Below are 19,311 nucleotides of genomic sequence, written 5' to 3'. Positions count from 1 at the left end.
CTGTTTCCTGGCGTTTTTAAGATTTGCTCGGAGACGCTCGGTATAATCCGGTGGTTTACGTCAGGTGTTAGGCAAATCCGAGCGTACGTATACACACATCTGGTTCGCAGAACGCGCTAGCACCGAATGATTATTTATATGGTTTCTTTATAAGAATTAGGTCCAATGAAACTGAATTTCTAAAGAAATCGCAGAAGAACCATGTATTCACATTTGTAGCCAATAATGCTTATATAAATAAAATAATGTGTGTGTGTGTGTGTGTGTGTGTGTGTGTGTGTGTGTGTGTGTGTGTTCAACAATTTTTGCCATCTTGGGATGCTAGTGGTGATGTACGGTGTCGGGCAAATCCAAGCGTTCGTATGTAGACATCTGGTTCGCAGAATGTGTTAGCACCGAACGATTTTTTTATGATTATTCATGTAAAAATAAAAATTCACAAAATGATATCAGCAATAGAAACAAATATTTCGTTTTATTCATTTGAATAGAAAACATTATTGATTAAAAAGAATATTGAACTAAGGCGTCCATTGTTTTTTTTTTTTGTTTTTTTTTTTTTTTGGTACAGTAAAATTATTTTGATTTTGATTTCAGCAAAAGTGCAGAATAGAAGTGCAGAATAGTTATCAGTCGGGAAATTGTAAACAACAGAAAACAACAACAAATAACTTATCGCGATAGAATTTAATTATCTACCAACCTATATAATTTTAACTTTCTGAAACTTTTTCAAGTTTTTATGCTTAAAATCTTATCATTTCGTTCAAAGTTGTATTTACGACAAACAAGCAAAAATTTCTGCTGGTCACTCAACTATTATGAGAGTACATGTCCGAAAAGAAAAGACAATTCCATTAAATAAAACATATTTACCTACTATTAATCCTATGTCTTAGTGGCAACCCTCTTAGACTTTTCAGTCCAGGAATGAAGACAGTTAAAAAGAACAACTAATTTATGTTTCAGCACGTTAAAAGTATACAGGTCCGTATTAAAGTTTACTGCGTTTGGTATAAGTATTTTGTTGGACGCTTGTACATTTTAGTTTTTGAGGAGAATTTTTGGTTTTCCGTTTTGAACAGGGCGAGACAAATTACTGTTCTAAACTATTTATAAATTTTGATGATTATTTTTGTTTATTATGAAAGTTTAATTTTTTTAAGTTCGTTTTAAAAGTTATTCATTGTTAAATAAAACTTTCATTTATTTAATATTGTTTTTTTATTAGAAGGACTGTTCATTAAAAAGTTGTTTTTTTCAAGTCATTAATTTCCATACAATGACCATTTTGATTTATTTCAGAAAAATGCAAAAAAAGTTTTTTGTAATTTATTTCCAAATTCTAATTTTATAAAACCTATTTTAATATTTCAATTCAATAAATGTTTATATAATTACTGATTAATTTTGTGTTATTATGTTGATTTAGTATTTGTTTTGTATATACCAAAATATTATGCGAAACTAACATTTTTGAAGAAATTCTTTAGAGCTTCTTGAATTGTCTCCCCTTTTTCCGATTAGAAGTCTTCAAAATGGAGAAAAATGTTCTCAAAAACTAAAATGCAAAAGTGTCTTTTTGTTATTAATACTTTGTTTGTCTGTTTGTTTGTTTGTTTGTTTACGATTTCTCGACTATTCTGCACTTTTACTGCAATTTCTTTTCGGTAACATTTCCCATTAAAATCTGTTCAAAATAATCGATCATACAAGCGTTTCCATCGGACTATTATTAAACTCCTCACTGTTCATTGAGCCCAAACCCGTGTCAGAAGTCGAATCAGTATCATCCGATTTGTCCAATTTAAAAATGGCGCAAGGTACACTGGAAGTGTTTTCTGGCGTGAAAAGCAGTTGCGAACTATTTAATAATGATGGCGCAAGACGAGAACTTGTAGTGAGATCTCGTTCCTTGGACGCTTCGTGCGGATGCCGGAGCGAGACCGGATATTGACATTGATTAACAGCAGTATCAGTTGGCGACTGGTTCTGTCTTTCGTCTTCGGCATTTTCGGGCGTTATTCGAGCTTTATCTAATACCGGCGTCGATATATCTATGTGAGAGAGGTCACTGTTTAAAGTTAGCTTATCTTGCGTATTACTTTTGTCAGTAGAGGGTGACACTGTCAGCCAATCGCGTTTGCTTTTTGTCCTTTTAAAATCCGTACGTAAAGCACCACCTATAATGCCGATACGCGGACCATTTCGGTGAGTCAATGATTTATTATTATTGTTGTTGTTGTTGTTGTTGTTGTTGGATGTACTTGTTATGGTAGATGTTTTATCAGTAAGATTATTACTCGTGCAGTTATTCTGATTTTTATTACCAGGAAGGATCGTCTCTGGTGTGTTATCTATAGGTGTAATGTTTTTATCTAACGAATTATAGACAGTTAATTGAGAACCATCAACTTGAGATTTATGTTGTTCATTTTTTGCGGCCTCGTTTTCCGACCCTTTGTTGTTAATAGTCACTTTGTCAGCACTGTTTCCAGTCCCTAATGTTTGTGATAAAAGACAAGCCTCCATAGACGAGGATGTTCCTTGTGGGACCGTAGTTTTAGCACCAATGTCTTTATCGACAACAGTCGCCTGGAGTTCATATCGTATAAGGTCAGCCTCACCCGACTCAATACAGATGTCATTATCCGATTCAAGGGCTGGTTTTATGAGAGACTGCCTGTTTTCCGTTAACTGTAGATCATTTTCCAAATTCGCAATCAATCGCGCTTTCTCATCGATCTGCCGCTCGTATTTTATCATCTCTCTTTCGAGTTGTTCCGATGTGATATTCTGTATAACACTCAGCGTCATTACACGGTTGAATTCGATGTTAACCGCCTCGAACTCAGGGTCGGTCGCCTTGTCCACGACACACGCCGATACGTCCCACGGAGCCGTCCAACTCTTTTCACTGGCCACAGTTTCATCGCTAATGTTATTCTCCATCTTTTCCTGATTGCAATGCTGGTCACATTCGGATGACGCGGTGCACGGTTCGATCCCGTGTTGTTTAATCAGCGAAATCAAATGTTCAATGGTGCTCTCTTTGTTAATTAACGATTCCCAAACGTTGATTAATCGATCCGCCGTCTCAGCGTATTCTTCTAGGATATCGATATTGGCCTTGCATATAAAATCCTCCAAAGAATCCTCGCTCGTGCTGGTGCTGTCATGTAAAAGCGAACGCTGGACATAGTTAACGCCTTTCTTTAGTGTCCTATGAAAATGTATCTTAGCTTCATATTTCTCTATTAAAATCTCCGTCTCGTCTAACCTGTTGGCCATCGTCTTTATTTTCTTCTCTTGAACCATTACAGTTCGAATCAACTTCTGTAAGTGTCGAAGTTTATCATGATCAAGAGCGTCTCCATATTTTGTAAGACCTAAACCTTTACTGTGTCGACCGACATGCTCTTGGCTCTGTGCCTTGCAGTCGCAGCAGTGCTCTTGGCAGTCGCCATTCTGTTGTCGGAGGCACTGTTCGTGACGTCGTCTGTGGCGCCATCTCTTGTAACGCCGCTTTGTGACAAGGTACTCGGCCGACGAGACGATGTCGTCGACGTGACGCATAACGAACTGAACATTCGCTTGTTCGGAACCCCAGTTCCGCCAGACACGAAGAATCTTAGTCCGACCCTGGAGGGCCTTCTCGACACCTTTCCAACGTTCGTAGATGGCGTACGTATCAGTACTGTCCGTCTCATGCCGGTTTTGATTGTAGAGTATTGCGTAAATGATGTCATCACAAGTGGTCCGTTTTGAGAGACCAGACAGCCATTTCTGGGCATCATCAACCCACACCGGGACTTCGAACATCCGACTTTCCTCCATGCGTTTTTTTTTTGTTTTTCTGAAACGAAAAAGTGAAAATGAATTAGATTAAACATTATATAGCAGCAATCGCTAATGTTACAATTTTTGTAAATGTTCTCATCCACAAGCGAGCAATAAACAAAAGTCTTTTTATACATACGTGCACGCGGGGTGTTTACGGGCTAATCTCTAATTCTCTACATCGTCGTCACGCTTCATGAGTGACTGAGATCGTCTAGGGTTGTCTTGTCTTTTATTGTCGTTTTTTTTGTTTTTGTTTTTTAACTTGGGCGACATAAGATTTCCATTCATGAATGACACAAGGAGATTTTGCAGAGTTCTTCAAGTTTTTATTAGAGAAAGGATTTACTTATTAGAGAAATACTAAGTGATTAAATAATAATTTACTTCTTAGGTCACTAACTTACTCATAAGAAATTAGTGGCGCAGACGGACAACGTATCGAGGTAACATTCGGCTTAGATTATTCCCACATTCTTAGACCGTATCGTCCGTATCGTTTCCCGAGAAGGACTGAGTTTTGTAAAACCTTTTTATTTCTCTCTTGCTCGAAAAAGATGACGTTATTATATCCTCATATAGTCCGATACCTGTTTTTCTGATGCAATTGACATCTGCCTCTACCTTTTCAACCATCTTCCGTTTAGCCCGGACAAACGGTTGTTTTTACAAATTTGGATTATCCTCACATGTACCCATGTTTCCCTTATCAAAATATAAAACTATTTACCTTGATCGCTACTGTTCTTAGTGAATTAGAGAACATGTATTCCCTATATTTGATGTGGTTGCATAATCTAATATATAAAAGACTGTGTATCTGTCAGTCTGTCTGTCTCAATATTTTCAAACTCTATCTCCACCGAAACTAAAAGTCTCAGAGCGGCGCTAGGAGCCTCAAATGATTGGATTTTTATGGGGCGTTCTTTTAGGGGTCTTTAGATGGTCAAAGTGGGTCAAAATTGAAAAACTCGTTATACATTTTGTACATTTATTTTAGTATATTTTTAATGTTTTATGTTTAATTAGTTCATATGTGCGTCACGTCGGTACAATGTTAACGTCACCAGCTTTGAATGCTAGAGGTTCGTTTGTTTGTTTTTTTTTTACTTTTGAAATTACGACTCTATAATAATATATACGAAATATGAACAAATTAATATATCATATTTAAGCGTATTTTACGCCTGGGCAAAGCCGGGTGTTCCCTCCCCCTCGATAGTATTAAAATGATTTTATTACGGCTCTAATCTTACACTATTGAGCTATTATGAAACCTTTGTGTTATAAAATATTTACAGTTAATATTATATATATATATTCCCCGCAATACCACATTTACTTTAAGTTTTCTTGGTAACAACAGGCCGATTTGGTTGGCATTTTGTATGGGACTTTTTTATGATAAGTTACAGCGAACTAATTATTATGGTATGCATTCGATGCACAGTTAGGGATTAATAGATATTAATAAGGATTAGTCATCACAATACCATGTTTATCTTAGAAGTTTTCTTGGAAACTATTGGATTGATCTGGCTGAAATTTTGTACGGGCCTTTCTTATTGTAAGGTATGCCGAACTAAATATGATGGTATCCGTTCGGTAAATAGTTTTGAATTAATAAGGATTAAAAGTGATTAGTATTTAAAGTAATAAAAAGCACAAATTTAAGAACATTGAACTGTTGTTGGCATAAACCTCCCGTTTGAAATCAATGAGCAATAACTTTTGCCGATTTTTAACCGGCTAAAGCGTCGAATAACACCGAAACAATATGAATGGACAATAGCCTGAAATAAATTTTCTGTTATCTGAGACAAGATGTGTCAATTAATATGAGTAATTGCCAAACTAAAAAAGGATCAAAATTACAACCTCATAGGATTGAACATTCAGGTCTAAGATAACTCACTAGTTTCACTTTAGTTTCAAGGTGAATATATATATATATATATATATATATATATATATATATATATATATATATATATGTCAAGGGCGTGAGTTCGAATTTCAAAAATATATATATATATATATACACCGTACTTTGGAGTAATTGCGCTAAATCCGGGAGTAATTGCGCCAACTAAAAAAAAGTACTCTTTATATGCATGTTTGCTAAAAGAGCATTTTTAGCTAGTTGGCGCAATTAATATAAATGTATTTGTTTAATTAAACAAATACATTTGTTTATATAAAAAAAAAATGCTTTATTTTTAGCCTTGCACACGTATTTAGATACGTAACTCTTAATTTCCAAATATATGCAACGCTCCAAACGCAGGTCATATTTCATTGTATAATGGATATATATATATATATATATATATATATATATATATATTATATATATATATATGTGTGTGTGTGTGTGTGTGTGTGTGTGTGTGTGTGTGTGTGTGTGTGTGTGTGTGTGTGTGTGTGTGTAATGGTTGTATATTTCCTCCCAAAATGCTTCAAATAATTTGTATCATGTCGCTTTTTTTATTACTTACAACAGGTGACGTTCTCTTGATCCGAGTGGCCTGGCTTTATACGTAACCTGAAAAAGCGATGAACCATACAAGTCCCTCGATGACAACGTGGTTATCGTTCACTATCTCCATACCAGCATTTTTGACACATTTGCTCCCCCCCCCAGTTCTTCATACATATAATTATATAACAATGCTAATCTTCTTCCATTCCTTTTTTTTTTAATGATTTCAATAAAATATATATTATTATTATTTATTTATTTCATTTTTTTACGCTTCACAAGGTGTCCGTTGGTGCCTACCAGAACATGAGTGACAAATCTCGGCATCAGATGTGCACATTTGTGTCTTATTTTTCTGCAATTTAAATGTTTTTATTTTGGAGGGGGACGGGTGCGTGTTTTTAATATTGCTCTATTGTTTTCGTACTTGCAGAAGGTGGACCGATCGTGTTTATCAGAGTGCCTGTGACAACAAATCCTTCCAGCACACTCCTCTTCGGACATGTGATGTGTACGTGTGATTATCGAAGTGATTTAGTGGTTTTCGGCATTTGAGACAACTTAATGGCTATAAGTTCTGTGAGAACACATCGATTAACCTTGAACATTTTATTTTTCCTTTGTAGAAAATGTTTATTTCTTTTTCTGAAACCTCCACATTTTTTAGTTTTAATCTTCTCCATATTCTCGTATATATATGTATGTGTAATTGTGTGTACCTATTTAATGTGTGTATGTGTGCATATATGTATGTATATATATGTGTGTGTGTATGTATTTGTGTATGCGTATATATGTGTGTATATGTATGTGTGTGCAGTTGTGTAGTAAGGCTACAAGGGAGACAACCACCAAAGAAAAACCCAAAGCAAAATTCATCCCAAAGCAGCAATACTGAAGCTGACTTGACAGGACACTATATATATACAAATGCATGCAAATTTTGACATAGTTTATTGGTTTAAAAATATAGGTGCTTTTTTTCTGATTATCTTAAAATTTTAAGCATAGAATTGTATTATAATCTTCAAATAGCCTGCAAATTTTCATGAAGTTGAATCCCATAGAACCAAATATATGAGCACTTCAATATTCAATTTGCCTACCAGTTATATATACAAACTATCTTTTTTTCCAATTTTATAAGTTCAAAATCTCAGTGACTAATGATCAGAATTTACCAAATAAATGCTCGTTATAGAGCTAATGGCCTGGATTGTATGACATTTGCCCTGAAGGAAACCCATAAAGGGGATCATCCATCATCCAGAGCCTATTTTTAGCACTTTTTACAGCCATAAAATGTTCGGTAAAGATGAAGCATCTTTCCACTTACAAAAAATCCTTTTCAATTATCACTATTACAGGTTTTTCTGAAAACGAAAATGACGTTTAAAATTTCAGGAAACAAGTAGTTTCCAAGATATGAAGAAATGAGAGTTGAAGACATGATAGTGGGGAATCCCGTTTCTATATTAATTTAACGCAAAATGAGCACCCATGTTATGGCCACCTTTTGTAGGGGAGGTCTGTATTTTTGTAGGGGTTGGTGTTTATTGGGGCCTAGTAGACCAGCACAAAACCTACCTTAAAAAACTTGTTTTCTATGGGTTTTCGGGTGTGCTGAAAACGAATATCGCATTTAAATTTTCCGCAAATAAGGATTTTTCGGGTATTAGGCGAAAATATGCGCGCTTCCGCATACAACAATAGCCACCTATTATAATTGCTTAATACCCGGAAAAATACTTATTTGCGGAATTTTTTATTATTATTCCATAATAACCCCCAAAACAAGGCACAGTGTCACTTTAATGTAGGGGGTACTTTCGAGGATATAACTTGCAGGGATTCCATGTAGAGAGTTGAGCAGCAAGGTGTCTGTTCAAATTACACTTGAACTTCTGCATGTCAGTACAGTTGAGAAAGCAGGGACCTGGAAGGGAGTTCCAAAATTTAGCAGTTTTGGGGGAAGACTTTCTTATATTTAGCGATCTCTACTGTGTAGGAATGGGATGTTGCTGCTTGTCGGGTTTGTCGAGAGTACTTATGTCGAGGGGGTAAAAGGGCTTGTAGTTTGTCGAGGCATCCACCATTAAAATACTTGTAAAACAGACAGAGGAATGCAAAATTTCGTCGATGGGACAGAGGTTGAAGCTTAGATGACAGTTCAGGATCTATCAGGTTGGCGACTCTTTTGTAACCCTGTCCAGGAGCAAGAGACTAGTAGCAGATGCATCGGCCCAAATGTGACAACAATACTCCATACACGGGCGAATGGTGGCTTTGTAGATGTACAGGATACTTTCAGGCGTAACTTTCTAGTACGGTACAGAGAGCCCACCTTCCTTGCGGCGGCCTTGGCAATGATCTCAATATATCTGTTCTAACTCATGTTCCCTGTGCATATTAAGCCGAGGAGTTTGAAGGAAGTATTTTAAGGTAATGTATCTTTAGCCATAGCTATTAATTGGTTGAGGTTTCTTGTAATTATTCAAGGAAACAAGCTTAGTTTTGGCAGCATTGAATGTGACCATCGATTTTTGTCCTCATTCCACGACAGATCGGAGATCTACCTCTAGTGTTTCTGCGATTTCCTTAGATATGTGTTCATTTGTTTTCCTCTCGTGCCTGTTATAGAGCGCGGTGTCATCAGCAAATATACCCATCTCAGAGACAATTTCATCATTTATGAATACACGGAATAATAATGGTATTAGTATAGACCTTGAGGTATATCCGCATTTATACCATCTTGTTTAGATGCATGATCGTCGTGGACAACCTAGATTCTTCTCTTACTTAAGAAGGATTTTATTATGTTAAGTATTTGTCGAGTTTTATCGTATGATTTGATTTTGCTGAGAAGACCATAGTACCATACCCTGTCAAAAAAAAATAACCAAGCATGTTATAGTGGTTAGAGATGATGGAGGAGTGTAGGTTGGTTTCACTTAGCGCTAAGATATCTGGGATGTTTGCTAAGAGAAATGATTTAAATGCGATATTCCTCTTTGGCTTTTATACATAAAGTAAATTTCAGAGGGTATAAGGACTATTTGATACTGGAGATATTCATAATCGTATCCTTTTTCCAAAAGAGGAGATATATAACATATGAGAAATATTTGGAATCAAGTTTTCCCTTGCTGTAATTTCAGGTCATTTTAAACCATAGCAGCAAGTTTTAGCCTTCCATCCGTCAAGGCCAGAGGCTTTAGGGAATATATATATATATATATATATATATATATATATATATATATATATATATATATATATATATATATATATATTTCTGTAGAAATATATTTTCTTATAATATATATCAATCCTTATTTAAGTAGCTCAATGTAATTACAGAGCAATATAGAGAATAAATGACAAAAAGTTATATTCCAAAAATCATGATGTTGACCATCTTATAATTTATTCCTTTAATTCACTTGACATATACAATTCTTGACAGTATCTGTTTCGTAGCACAAAATCAATCACTTAATTATTATATCAATCAGTGAATCTATTATGCCCTTAACTCATCGGAAGAAATAGCAACAATCAATCCGTCAAAAGGAAATAAAGTGTGATTTGACGTGATTAAAATCCGAAAATTGGAACGGAAGCTGCAAATACCTTTTTATTTTTCCATTACGTCATATTGAAATTCAATATTGAAATTCAATATTGAATTTTACGTCATATTGAAATTCAATATTGAAATTCAATATTGAATTTCAATATTGAATTTAAATATGACGTAATGGAAAAATAAAAAGGTATTTGCAGCTTCCCTTCCAATTTTCGGATTTTAATCATATCAAATCACACTTCAATTCTTTTTGACGGATTGAGTGTTGCTATTTCTTCTGATGAGTTAAGGGCATAATAGATTCACTGATTGATATAATAATTGATTGATTTTGTCGTATGAGCATCCGCCACAACAACTAAGTTGCTCGGAAATCCACACATGATTTGTTTAAAATGGTGAAGAAACAACCACACTCTTTGGTATTACTGCTAACCTTTGTCGGTGCAGATGACTGCCACAGGACAGAGTAAACAGTAACCCGCAGGTTTTTATATCAGTTTCCTTCTCCTAGATACATGTCTTAACGAAGACTGGGGGTGCATCTCTTCCAGTGAATTAATGCGCTCCCAGATACAAATCTGGAAATTTCTATGACTCGGCGCGGTACATACATCACTTAGTCTCTCTCTCTCTCTCTCTCTCTCTCTCTCTCTCTCTCTCTCTGATAAATAAAATATCAATATTTCACTAAATATATGTAACAAAATATTAAATTTGTATAATCAAAAAAATGCTTTATGTTATGTCTCAAAATTTTATTCAAACTTATGCGATATGCACGAAGTTATGGCATTTTATTTATTATGAATGAAATTTATGCTGTCCATCGCTTTATTGCAGATTTTTAAAATGCCAAAAAACGGGCGATTGAAGGTTACCGAAAAGCAAAGGATTCTTGCTGGACTCGCAGAAAGATTATCCATCAAAGATTTAGCCATGTGAACAATCCCAACACCAAATCTAGAAAGGATAAGGGCACCACGAGACAACTTTCAGATCGTGTTATTCAGAAAATTCGCAGGGAATTTAACCGAAACCCAAATAGCATCAGTGCTTCCATTTATTCAAGAGCTGGAATCGCTCCAAGATCCAAGCAAGCTCGATGCAATGTGTTGAATGAGATGGTTAGGAACATCAAACCTCTTCCAACGCCTCCACTGAGCAAACAGCATAGGATAAAACGAATGGCTTGGGCACAGAATTGCATGAAAATGGATTTCCATATATACAGGGTGGCCCAAAAAAACGGGCCCCAACTCTAATTAGGTCCCGTTTCTTAGTGTTTTGTCCGAATGAAATGAAACTTTCGTCATAACTAGTTTATCATATTCAAAACATCACATAAAAACACTAGGGTCGTTGGCCTTTTTTTCTCTCCGTTCTACAGCATATGTTCTAGATAGCCTCCATTTAGCTTTGTTTTTTTTGGGGGGGGGTCACCCTGTCATATATATATATATATATATATATATATATATATATATATATATATATATATATATATATATATATATATATATATATATATATATATAATCTGAGACTTTACATATCTCAAACATTTTCTATCTCAACGGGAGGCTCGCCACCCTCCTCGTATTAATACCGACAAAATGAGGAAAAACATTAAAAAGAGTACAACCTTGCTCTGAAGAAGGTATTTTAGATGTCGAAAGTATCAGCTTATGGAAAAATAATTATGAATGATTCCCTTCAGGTTAAAATTGCATCATTTTTCCAATCTATAATTTAAATATTCATACATTTATTATTTTTTATAGGATTTGAACATTTCTTTAACTTTTTCTGAAGAGGCGTGAAGAAGACTATAAATCGAGAACAAGGCCGATAATTTGTTTTAAATGTTTATTTATACATTATTCCTGCAAGCCTTTTTTAATGGGGATAAGTTTATTGACACTTGAAAATTGGTTTACGTGTTCAGCGTTTTATTATTATTATTATTATTATTATTATTATTATTATTATTATTATTATTATTATTATTATTACTTTTGGGAGAGGGCGGGGAGAACGCTTGAAACTGAGGAAGAGACACTGATAAATTGGAATTATACATATTTACAGAATATCAGAAGTATTAGTAGGAGGAAGAGTAGGAACAGAAGGAGAAGGAGTCAATTTTGCCGAAATAGAAATCCGAAAACTTATAAAAATCATAAATCTGCGAAAGGGTCCAGTTTTCCAAGCGTTTCTCTCCACAACTAATCGTCTGCGTGTTTCGAGAAATTCTGTAAATTACCGGCGAAATTCGGGAATCTTCGATAAATTCTTTGACGATATTCTGCATTTGTACCAAAATCCAAAAGAAAGATTTTTTCGCTTTATTTCCACGATAACATAAAACTTAAACGTTCGTGACATCATCAATTAAAACACAGACGCCTACACGTCATCAGTAGTTGGTTCAACCAGATGATTGCATGAAATAAACCAATATATTTAGAAAACCTACTGACTAAGATGTTCAGCAGATTTAATCAAATAATGATGCCTAAACTTTATAGCATGTACAAAGATGGTGGCGTGTCGAACAATGAAGCGTCTTCGAAAAAACAGAGGAACAAAACCACGCCATCCATCTACTTCTGCCGGATATGCTACGAGGTTGGAAGCCTTAGCGGATCTCAAGCTATGGTATCTCCATGTCACTGTGCAGGATCAATGCGCTACACACATGCCCGCTGCCTCAGTAGGTGGCTAGTGACATCGCGTAAGATGCGCTGCGAAATTTGTAGGTATAAGTACAAGATCTTTCGGCCCGCGATACACTCTTTCCTGAACTTTCTAATATCCCCCCAGAACCGGAAGGTCAGATACGACATAGCGACCGACACACTCTGTCTCAGCATCCTGGTACTTCTGGCCATCACTGGTCTGTCGCTTGTATGTTCCGGCTGGGAGGCACTTGGCGCCATCTGTTTCGGTATTTCGTTGTTCGCCATCATAAACGGCAGCAAGGAGACTGTAAAGTATCACGTGAAGGCCTGGAACAAGTGGAAAGAATGCAACCAATTTATTCAGATAATGAACGCGTTTCCTAAGCGAAACGGAAGTAACGAATAACCTGGAATATCTGAAGGATATTAAAAATAAAAAAAGAAGGAACACTACCGTTTTGTTATTTAACATGTTAACATCATAAAATAAAATTTAAAAAAAAACGTAAAACGACAGTATGGTTGTGCATAAATGGTGGATTTTGAAACAAACGCATTTCAGGTGAAAACATTACATACTTAGGGTTAATAATAACCAATTCCTAAAACTCCGTTATAATGGATAATTCATCATTAACAAAAATAATTTCCAAAATATAACTTGTGAAATTACCTCTACGTTGGCAAATTCTGGGGTGCATGTTTAGATTGGTGATCTTTTAAAATCAACGCATTTCATGTGAAAACATTATCATCTACTTATGTGTTGTGTTGACATTAGTACAAAATCCAAAAATTATGAAAAATGGCCAAGTAGAAAAATAATCACAAGTAAAGAGAGAATTTATTGAATTATTGAGTTTTATCATAGGTTTTAATGTATTAAAGTTTGGGAGTTTTTTGTTGTTGTTTTTTTCAAATATTATTATTTATGGGAAACTGATTTATTTCAATTTATTTATTTATTTGCGGACTGTCATCCTTATCTTTATAGTAGTTTAACGACGTTTCGGCCAACTATTCCTCTGGCCTTCGTCAGGTGGTTAACTGCGACAGAATAGGAATGTTGAATCTCTTAACTGTATCCTCAGTAATTACTGCCTTCCATAGTTGTCGTTGTCTCACCACGTTTTGGCTAACTAATTCTCTGGCCGGCATTAAAACCGTTATCTCCAGACAATGCTCACCTGGGACGAAGACCAGAGGAATAGTTGGCCGAAACGTCGTGAAACAACATCTATAAAGATGAGAATAATAGAATAAATAAATGAATAAATAAGTAAATAAATATAAAAATCATTCATCTCAAAGAATTCCAGTAATTAAAATAATATATCGATTTATCTCCTTTACTTTTCTTGAAATATGCCATTGAAAAAATAACAAGGGAAAGAGTGTGAATGGAATAATTGTTAGTTAAGCAAACGATATGCTCGCACAATATATATATATATATATATATATATATATATAGAGAGAGAGAGAGAGAGAGAGAGAGAGAGAGAGACAAAAAATCACTAATAATTTTTTTGCATGGTGCAGAACTCAAATTCACATACGTTAAGGCCTAAAACTTCACCGTTTGTTCATTTTCACTAGGATTTGACGTCCCCTGAGGACTTTTGGGGCTGAATGGGAGACAAATGATCGACTTAGTCATTTCTTTTATTGCATGGTGCAGAACTCAAATTTACATATGTTAAGGCCTAAAACTGCGCTGTTTGTTCATTTTCACCAGGATTTGATGTCCTCTGGGGACTTTTGGAGTTAAATGGGGGGAGGCAAATGATGGACTTAGTCATTTCTTTTTTTTTTTTTTTGCATGTGCAAAACTCAAATTTACATATGTTAATGCCTAAAACTGCACCGTTTGTTCATTTTCACTAGGATTTGACGTCCCTGTGGACTTTGGGGGCTGAATGGGGCGGAGGCAAATGATGGACTTAGTCATTTCTTTTTTTGTGTGTGTGCATGTTGCAGAACTCAAATTTACATAGATTAAGGCCTAAAACTTCACCGTTTGTTCATTTTCACCGACATTTGACTCTCCTGGGAACTTTTGGGTCTAAATGGGGAGGGGGTAAAAAATGATGAACTTAGTCATTTTTTATGCCTCGTTCACTGTGTACTCACGGGGGACCAGGCATGCTTCACTTGTTTTGTTTTTTTTGTTTTTTTTGTTTTGGGGTTTTTTTTTCGTTTTTCTAAACGATTTGTGTCTTGTCGCTAAGACGACTGATTGAACACCGTTAAAAAAAAAAAAAAAAAAAAACAGAATTTAAGAAATTTCCCTTCTAGTTCATGGCACGTATATCTCTCATCCCTTTTCTCAAAATCACATAACTCTACAATCATGTTCTTATAAGATTAACTCTAGGAGAAGACGGAGCAAGTTCACCGGAACACATTCCGTCCAAGTACGTGTAAAATAAGCGCAGGCATGTAGCATTTCGATGGGATGAGGATGGAATTGGGTAAGCAATGTGTCAATTCGTGTCTCAAAAAGTTTCTTATATTTATTAAAGGAAAGTAGAGTTGTCTTAGTAGCATTAAATGTAACTGCTTTATATAGTAGGGACCCTACGTCAGTAAGTCCAATTAAGTTAGCTAGTGTGAAGTTTGACGAGGTCAACTTTAGTGCGTGTCACGATAACCTATCTGCAAACAAATTTTACTCAGTGACGGGGGACGTGAACTGAAACGGGAAAGCAAGAAAGATCACACTCTGTAGACAAAACAGTCTAGCGATATCAGGATAAGGCGAATGAGTCACGTTTTCGAGCTAAAGAAAGAAGGTTTTTAAATCAGTTCCCTTCGAGAAGTCCTATGAATAAGGCATGACCAAATGATGTAGAAACGAATCTTATCGATGTCTGTCCATATGGATGTCACTTATTTTGTTAGATAGAAAGTTTAAGAAGTAAATCATTAGTCATTAGTCTCTCTCTCTCTCTCTCTCTACTAAGTCCATTCTCTACAATAAAACCTTTAAAACACTCATCGAGCGTCTTATTTGCATATTTTATACATGAGAAGTTTTATTCGTCCAAGTTACACGACATGACTACTCATGAAACGGCGACGATGCAGAGAATAAAAAGGGTAGCACGATATGACACTCCCACATGCATATACAGACATCTGATTTCTGTTTGGTTTATAAATTTCTCATGGGCGAAAATGTAACCATTCATTTCATGCTATATTCCACTACAGACTGGAAGTAATTTCTAAAAATTTGGGCTATTTCCTTTGGATATATACTATGAGGATATATCAGATAAATACTGAGGGAAACAAATTTTTATTTACAAGAAAATATTTTTTTCTTCCTCCTCTTTTTTATCTCCTATTTTAATGATAACTAGGGCTATGACGACAGCATACTCTTTTCCTTGTTTTGATTCTCAGGTATATATCCATTGATATCTTGTATGTTTTTATGTAGAGTGATGTGGTTCTCCGTTGATTAATTGTGTCTGTGTCGGATATATACTCGAGAGTCAAAACAATGAAAAGAATATGCTGTTGTCATAGTCCTAATCATAACATCAAAAAATAAAAATAAAAAAACTACATTTGGTTAAAAAAAAATGTATAACACGCGATTAATCATGCTTAAACTAGCAACCTCCTAGTTTCATAAATAATATGTCTCTAAGAACTTATAATTTGTTGATGAATTTAATGAAAAAATTTAATCACAATAAGCTAAAAATTATACTCCCTAGGATTCCTAATAATTAAACTTCTTTTATAATTCGTGCAAACTTTCTTCCAACTAGATCAAAACATTCGAAACCGTAGAATGCAGAGCTAACCCCTTTTTCCCTACCAAAATATGGCGACTTTTACACGTTTTACAGAACTGTTCTAACTACTTGTGCAAGAACAATTGTTTTTTCGTCATCGTTTCTTGACATAATGGCGTAAAAATGTGACGAAACAAAAAGCAATATTGACATAGAAATCGACGTGTAAAGCTAATGTAAAAATTGAAATCGTAAAACTGAATATAAAATGAATTTAAATCGATTGCTTTTGCCTCTGCAACAGAGACGAAGATAATTGAATGAAGATTAAAAAATATTGATGTGAAAGAAATCTTGTGAAACACGTGAAGAAACCATTTGTTTTATTGAAATGTCATCCACATAAGATAAAAGCAAATAATGTGTGAATTAGAATTAATCTAAAAATAACATCGTAAAAACGATGCAAAATAAACACACAAAAACATTACAGCATATTTTAACGCAAAATATAAGATACAGGAATCGGAAACTTACGCCAAAACAAAAACAAGAAGAGATTTTACCTCCACAATGGATAATGGAAGCAAATGAAATAATCATTGATAAACAATGATGCGACATAACGTAGCGAAATCATTGACAAACACTGATGCGACATAACGTAGCGAAATCATTGACAAACACTGATGCGACATAACGTAGCGAAATCATTGACAAACACTGATGCGACATAACGTAGCGAAATCATTGATAAACAATGATGCGACATAACGTAGCGAAATCATTGATAAACAATGATGCGACATAACGTAGCGAAATCATTGATAAACAATGATGCGACATAACGTAGCGAAATCATTGACAAACACTGATGCGACATAACGTAGCGAAATCATTGATAAACAATGATGCGACATAACGTAGCGAAATCATTGACAAACACTGATGCGACATAACGTAGCGAAATCATTGATAAACACTGATGCGACATAACGTAGCGAAATCATTGACAAACACTGATGCGACATAACGTAGCGAAATCATTGATAAACAATGATGCGACATAACGTAGCGAAATCATTGATAAACAATGATGCGACATAACGTAGCGAAATCATTGATAAACAATGATGCGACATAACGTAGCGAAATCATTGACAAACACTGATGCGACATAACGTAGCGAAATCATTGATAAACAATGATGCGACATAACGTAGCGAAATCATTGACAAACACTGATGCGACATAACGTAGCGAAATCATTGATAAACAATGATGCGACATAACGTAGCGAAATCATTGACAAACACTGATGCGACATAACGTAGCGAAATCATTGATAAACACTGATGCGACATAACGTAGCGAAATCATTGACAAACACTGATGCGACATAACGTAGCGAAATCATTGATAAACAATGATGCGACATAACGTAGCGAAATCATTGATAAACAATGATGCGACATAACGTAGCGAAATCATTGATAAACAATGATGCGACATAACGTAGCGAAATCATTGACAAACACTGATGCGACATAACGTAGCGAAATCATTGATAAACAATGATGCGACATAACGTAGCGAAATCATTGACAAACACTGATGCGACATAACGTAGCGAAATCATTGATAAACAATGATGCGACATAACGTAGCGAAATCATTGACAAACACTGATGCGACATAACGTAGCGAAATCATTGATAAACACTGATGCGACATAACGTAGCGAAATCATTGACAAACACTGATGCGACATAACGTAGCGAAATCATTGATAAACAATGATGCGAAATATCGTAGCGAAATCATTGACAAACACTGATGCGACATAACGTAGCGAAATCATTGATAAACACTGATGCGATATAACGAAGCGAAATCATTGATAAACACTGATGCGACATAACGTAGCGAAATCATTGATAAACACTGATGCGACATAACGTAGCGAAATCATTGACAAACACTGATGCGACATAACGTAGCGAAATCATTGATAAACACTGATGCGACATAACGTAGCGAAATCATTGACAAACACTGATGCGACATAACGTAGCGAAATCATTGATAAACAATGATGCGACATAACGTAGCGAAATCATTGACAAACACTGATGCGACATAACGTAGCGAAATCATTGATAAACACTGATGCGATATAACGAAGCGAAATCATTGATAAACACTGATGCGACATAACGTAGCGAAATCATTGATAAACACTGATGCGATATAACGAAGCGAAATCATTGATAAACAATGATGCGACATAACGTAGCGAAATCATTGACAAACACTGATGCGACATAACGTAGCGAAATCATTGATAAACACTGATGCGACATAACGTAGCGAAATCATTGATAAACAATGATGCGACATAACGTAGCGAAATCATTGATAAACACTGATGCGACATAACGTAGCGAAATCATTGATAAACACTGATGCGATATAACGAAGCGAAATCATTGATAAACACTGATGCGACATAACGTAGCGAAATCATTGATAAACACTGATGCGACATAACGTAGCGAAATCATTGTATATTTTAATAAATCGTTATCGATACGAAAAAATGCAACAACAAAAATGTTATTTTTGCTGCCATTGCTTTTAGAATAAATCTAAAAACATGATCCAAAAAAGAAAATGTACACAAAAAAAACATTTTTAAACTCATTTACTCAAAAATAAATGATTGTTTTTTGTTGTTGTTTTTTTTTTTAATTAATACATTGGCTAAACCAAATTGTTCAAATTAAACTATAACCAACTCTAAAAAAACAACTTAATAGCGCAAAACGAAACTAAATGAAAACTGAAACTGACACACGAATCAGCGTGTAGATTTAATCTAATAAAAAAAAAAAATTGGAATCAAGAAACCGGACGGAAAACAAAATTGCTAAGATTGCTTAACAGATAACGGAAGCAAAC

General features: G+C 35.0%; 2 protein-coding genes across 2 annotated transcripts in view; one reads left to right on the top strand and one right to left on the bottom strand.

Annotated features, from left to right (window-relative positions):
• Positions 1-447: 447 nt before the first annotated feature.
• The window catches only part of LOC145265475 (uncharacterized), a 164,043-nt gene continuing 145,179 nt past the window's right edge, over positions 448-19,311 (bottom strand). Inside the window, exon 2 of the mRNA XM_080121343.1 lies at positions 448-3,856. Coding sequence (XP_079977469.1) covers positions 1,708-3,837 — 2,130 coding nt within the window. The 5' untranslated portion in view covers positions 3,838-3,856 and the 3' untranslated portion in view covers positions 448-1,707. The remainder of the gene's footprint in view (positions 3,857-19,311) is intronic.
• Positions 12,429-13,004, top strand: LOC145265653 (E3 ubiquitin-protein ligase MARCHF2-like). The gene has a single exon (XM_080121719.1). The coding sequence runs from the start codon at positions 12,429-12,431 to the stop codon at positions 13,002-13,004; it is 576 nt and encodes a 191-aa protein (XP_079977845.1).

Source organism: Euprymna scolopes, chromosome 40 (genome assembly GCF_053919585.1).
Source record: "Euprymna scolopes isolate OS-2025 chromosome 40, ASM5391958v1, whole genome shotgun sequence".
NCBI lineage: Eukaryota > Metazoa > Mollusca > Cephalopoda > Sepiida > Sepiolidae > Euprymna > Euprymna scolopes.
The sequence above is the reverse complement of the archived record's forward strand: the minus strand, read 5'-3'. Positions and strand labels throughout refer to the sequence as shown.

Bases quoted from the DNA above. Each gene is read 5' to 3' on its own strand.
- LOC145265653 (XM_080121719.1), top strand. From the start codon at position 12,429: ATGCCTAAACTTTATAGCATGTACAAAGATGGTGGCGTGTCGAACAAT.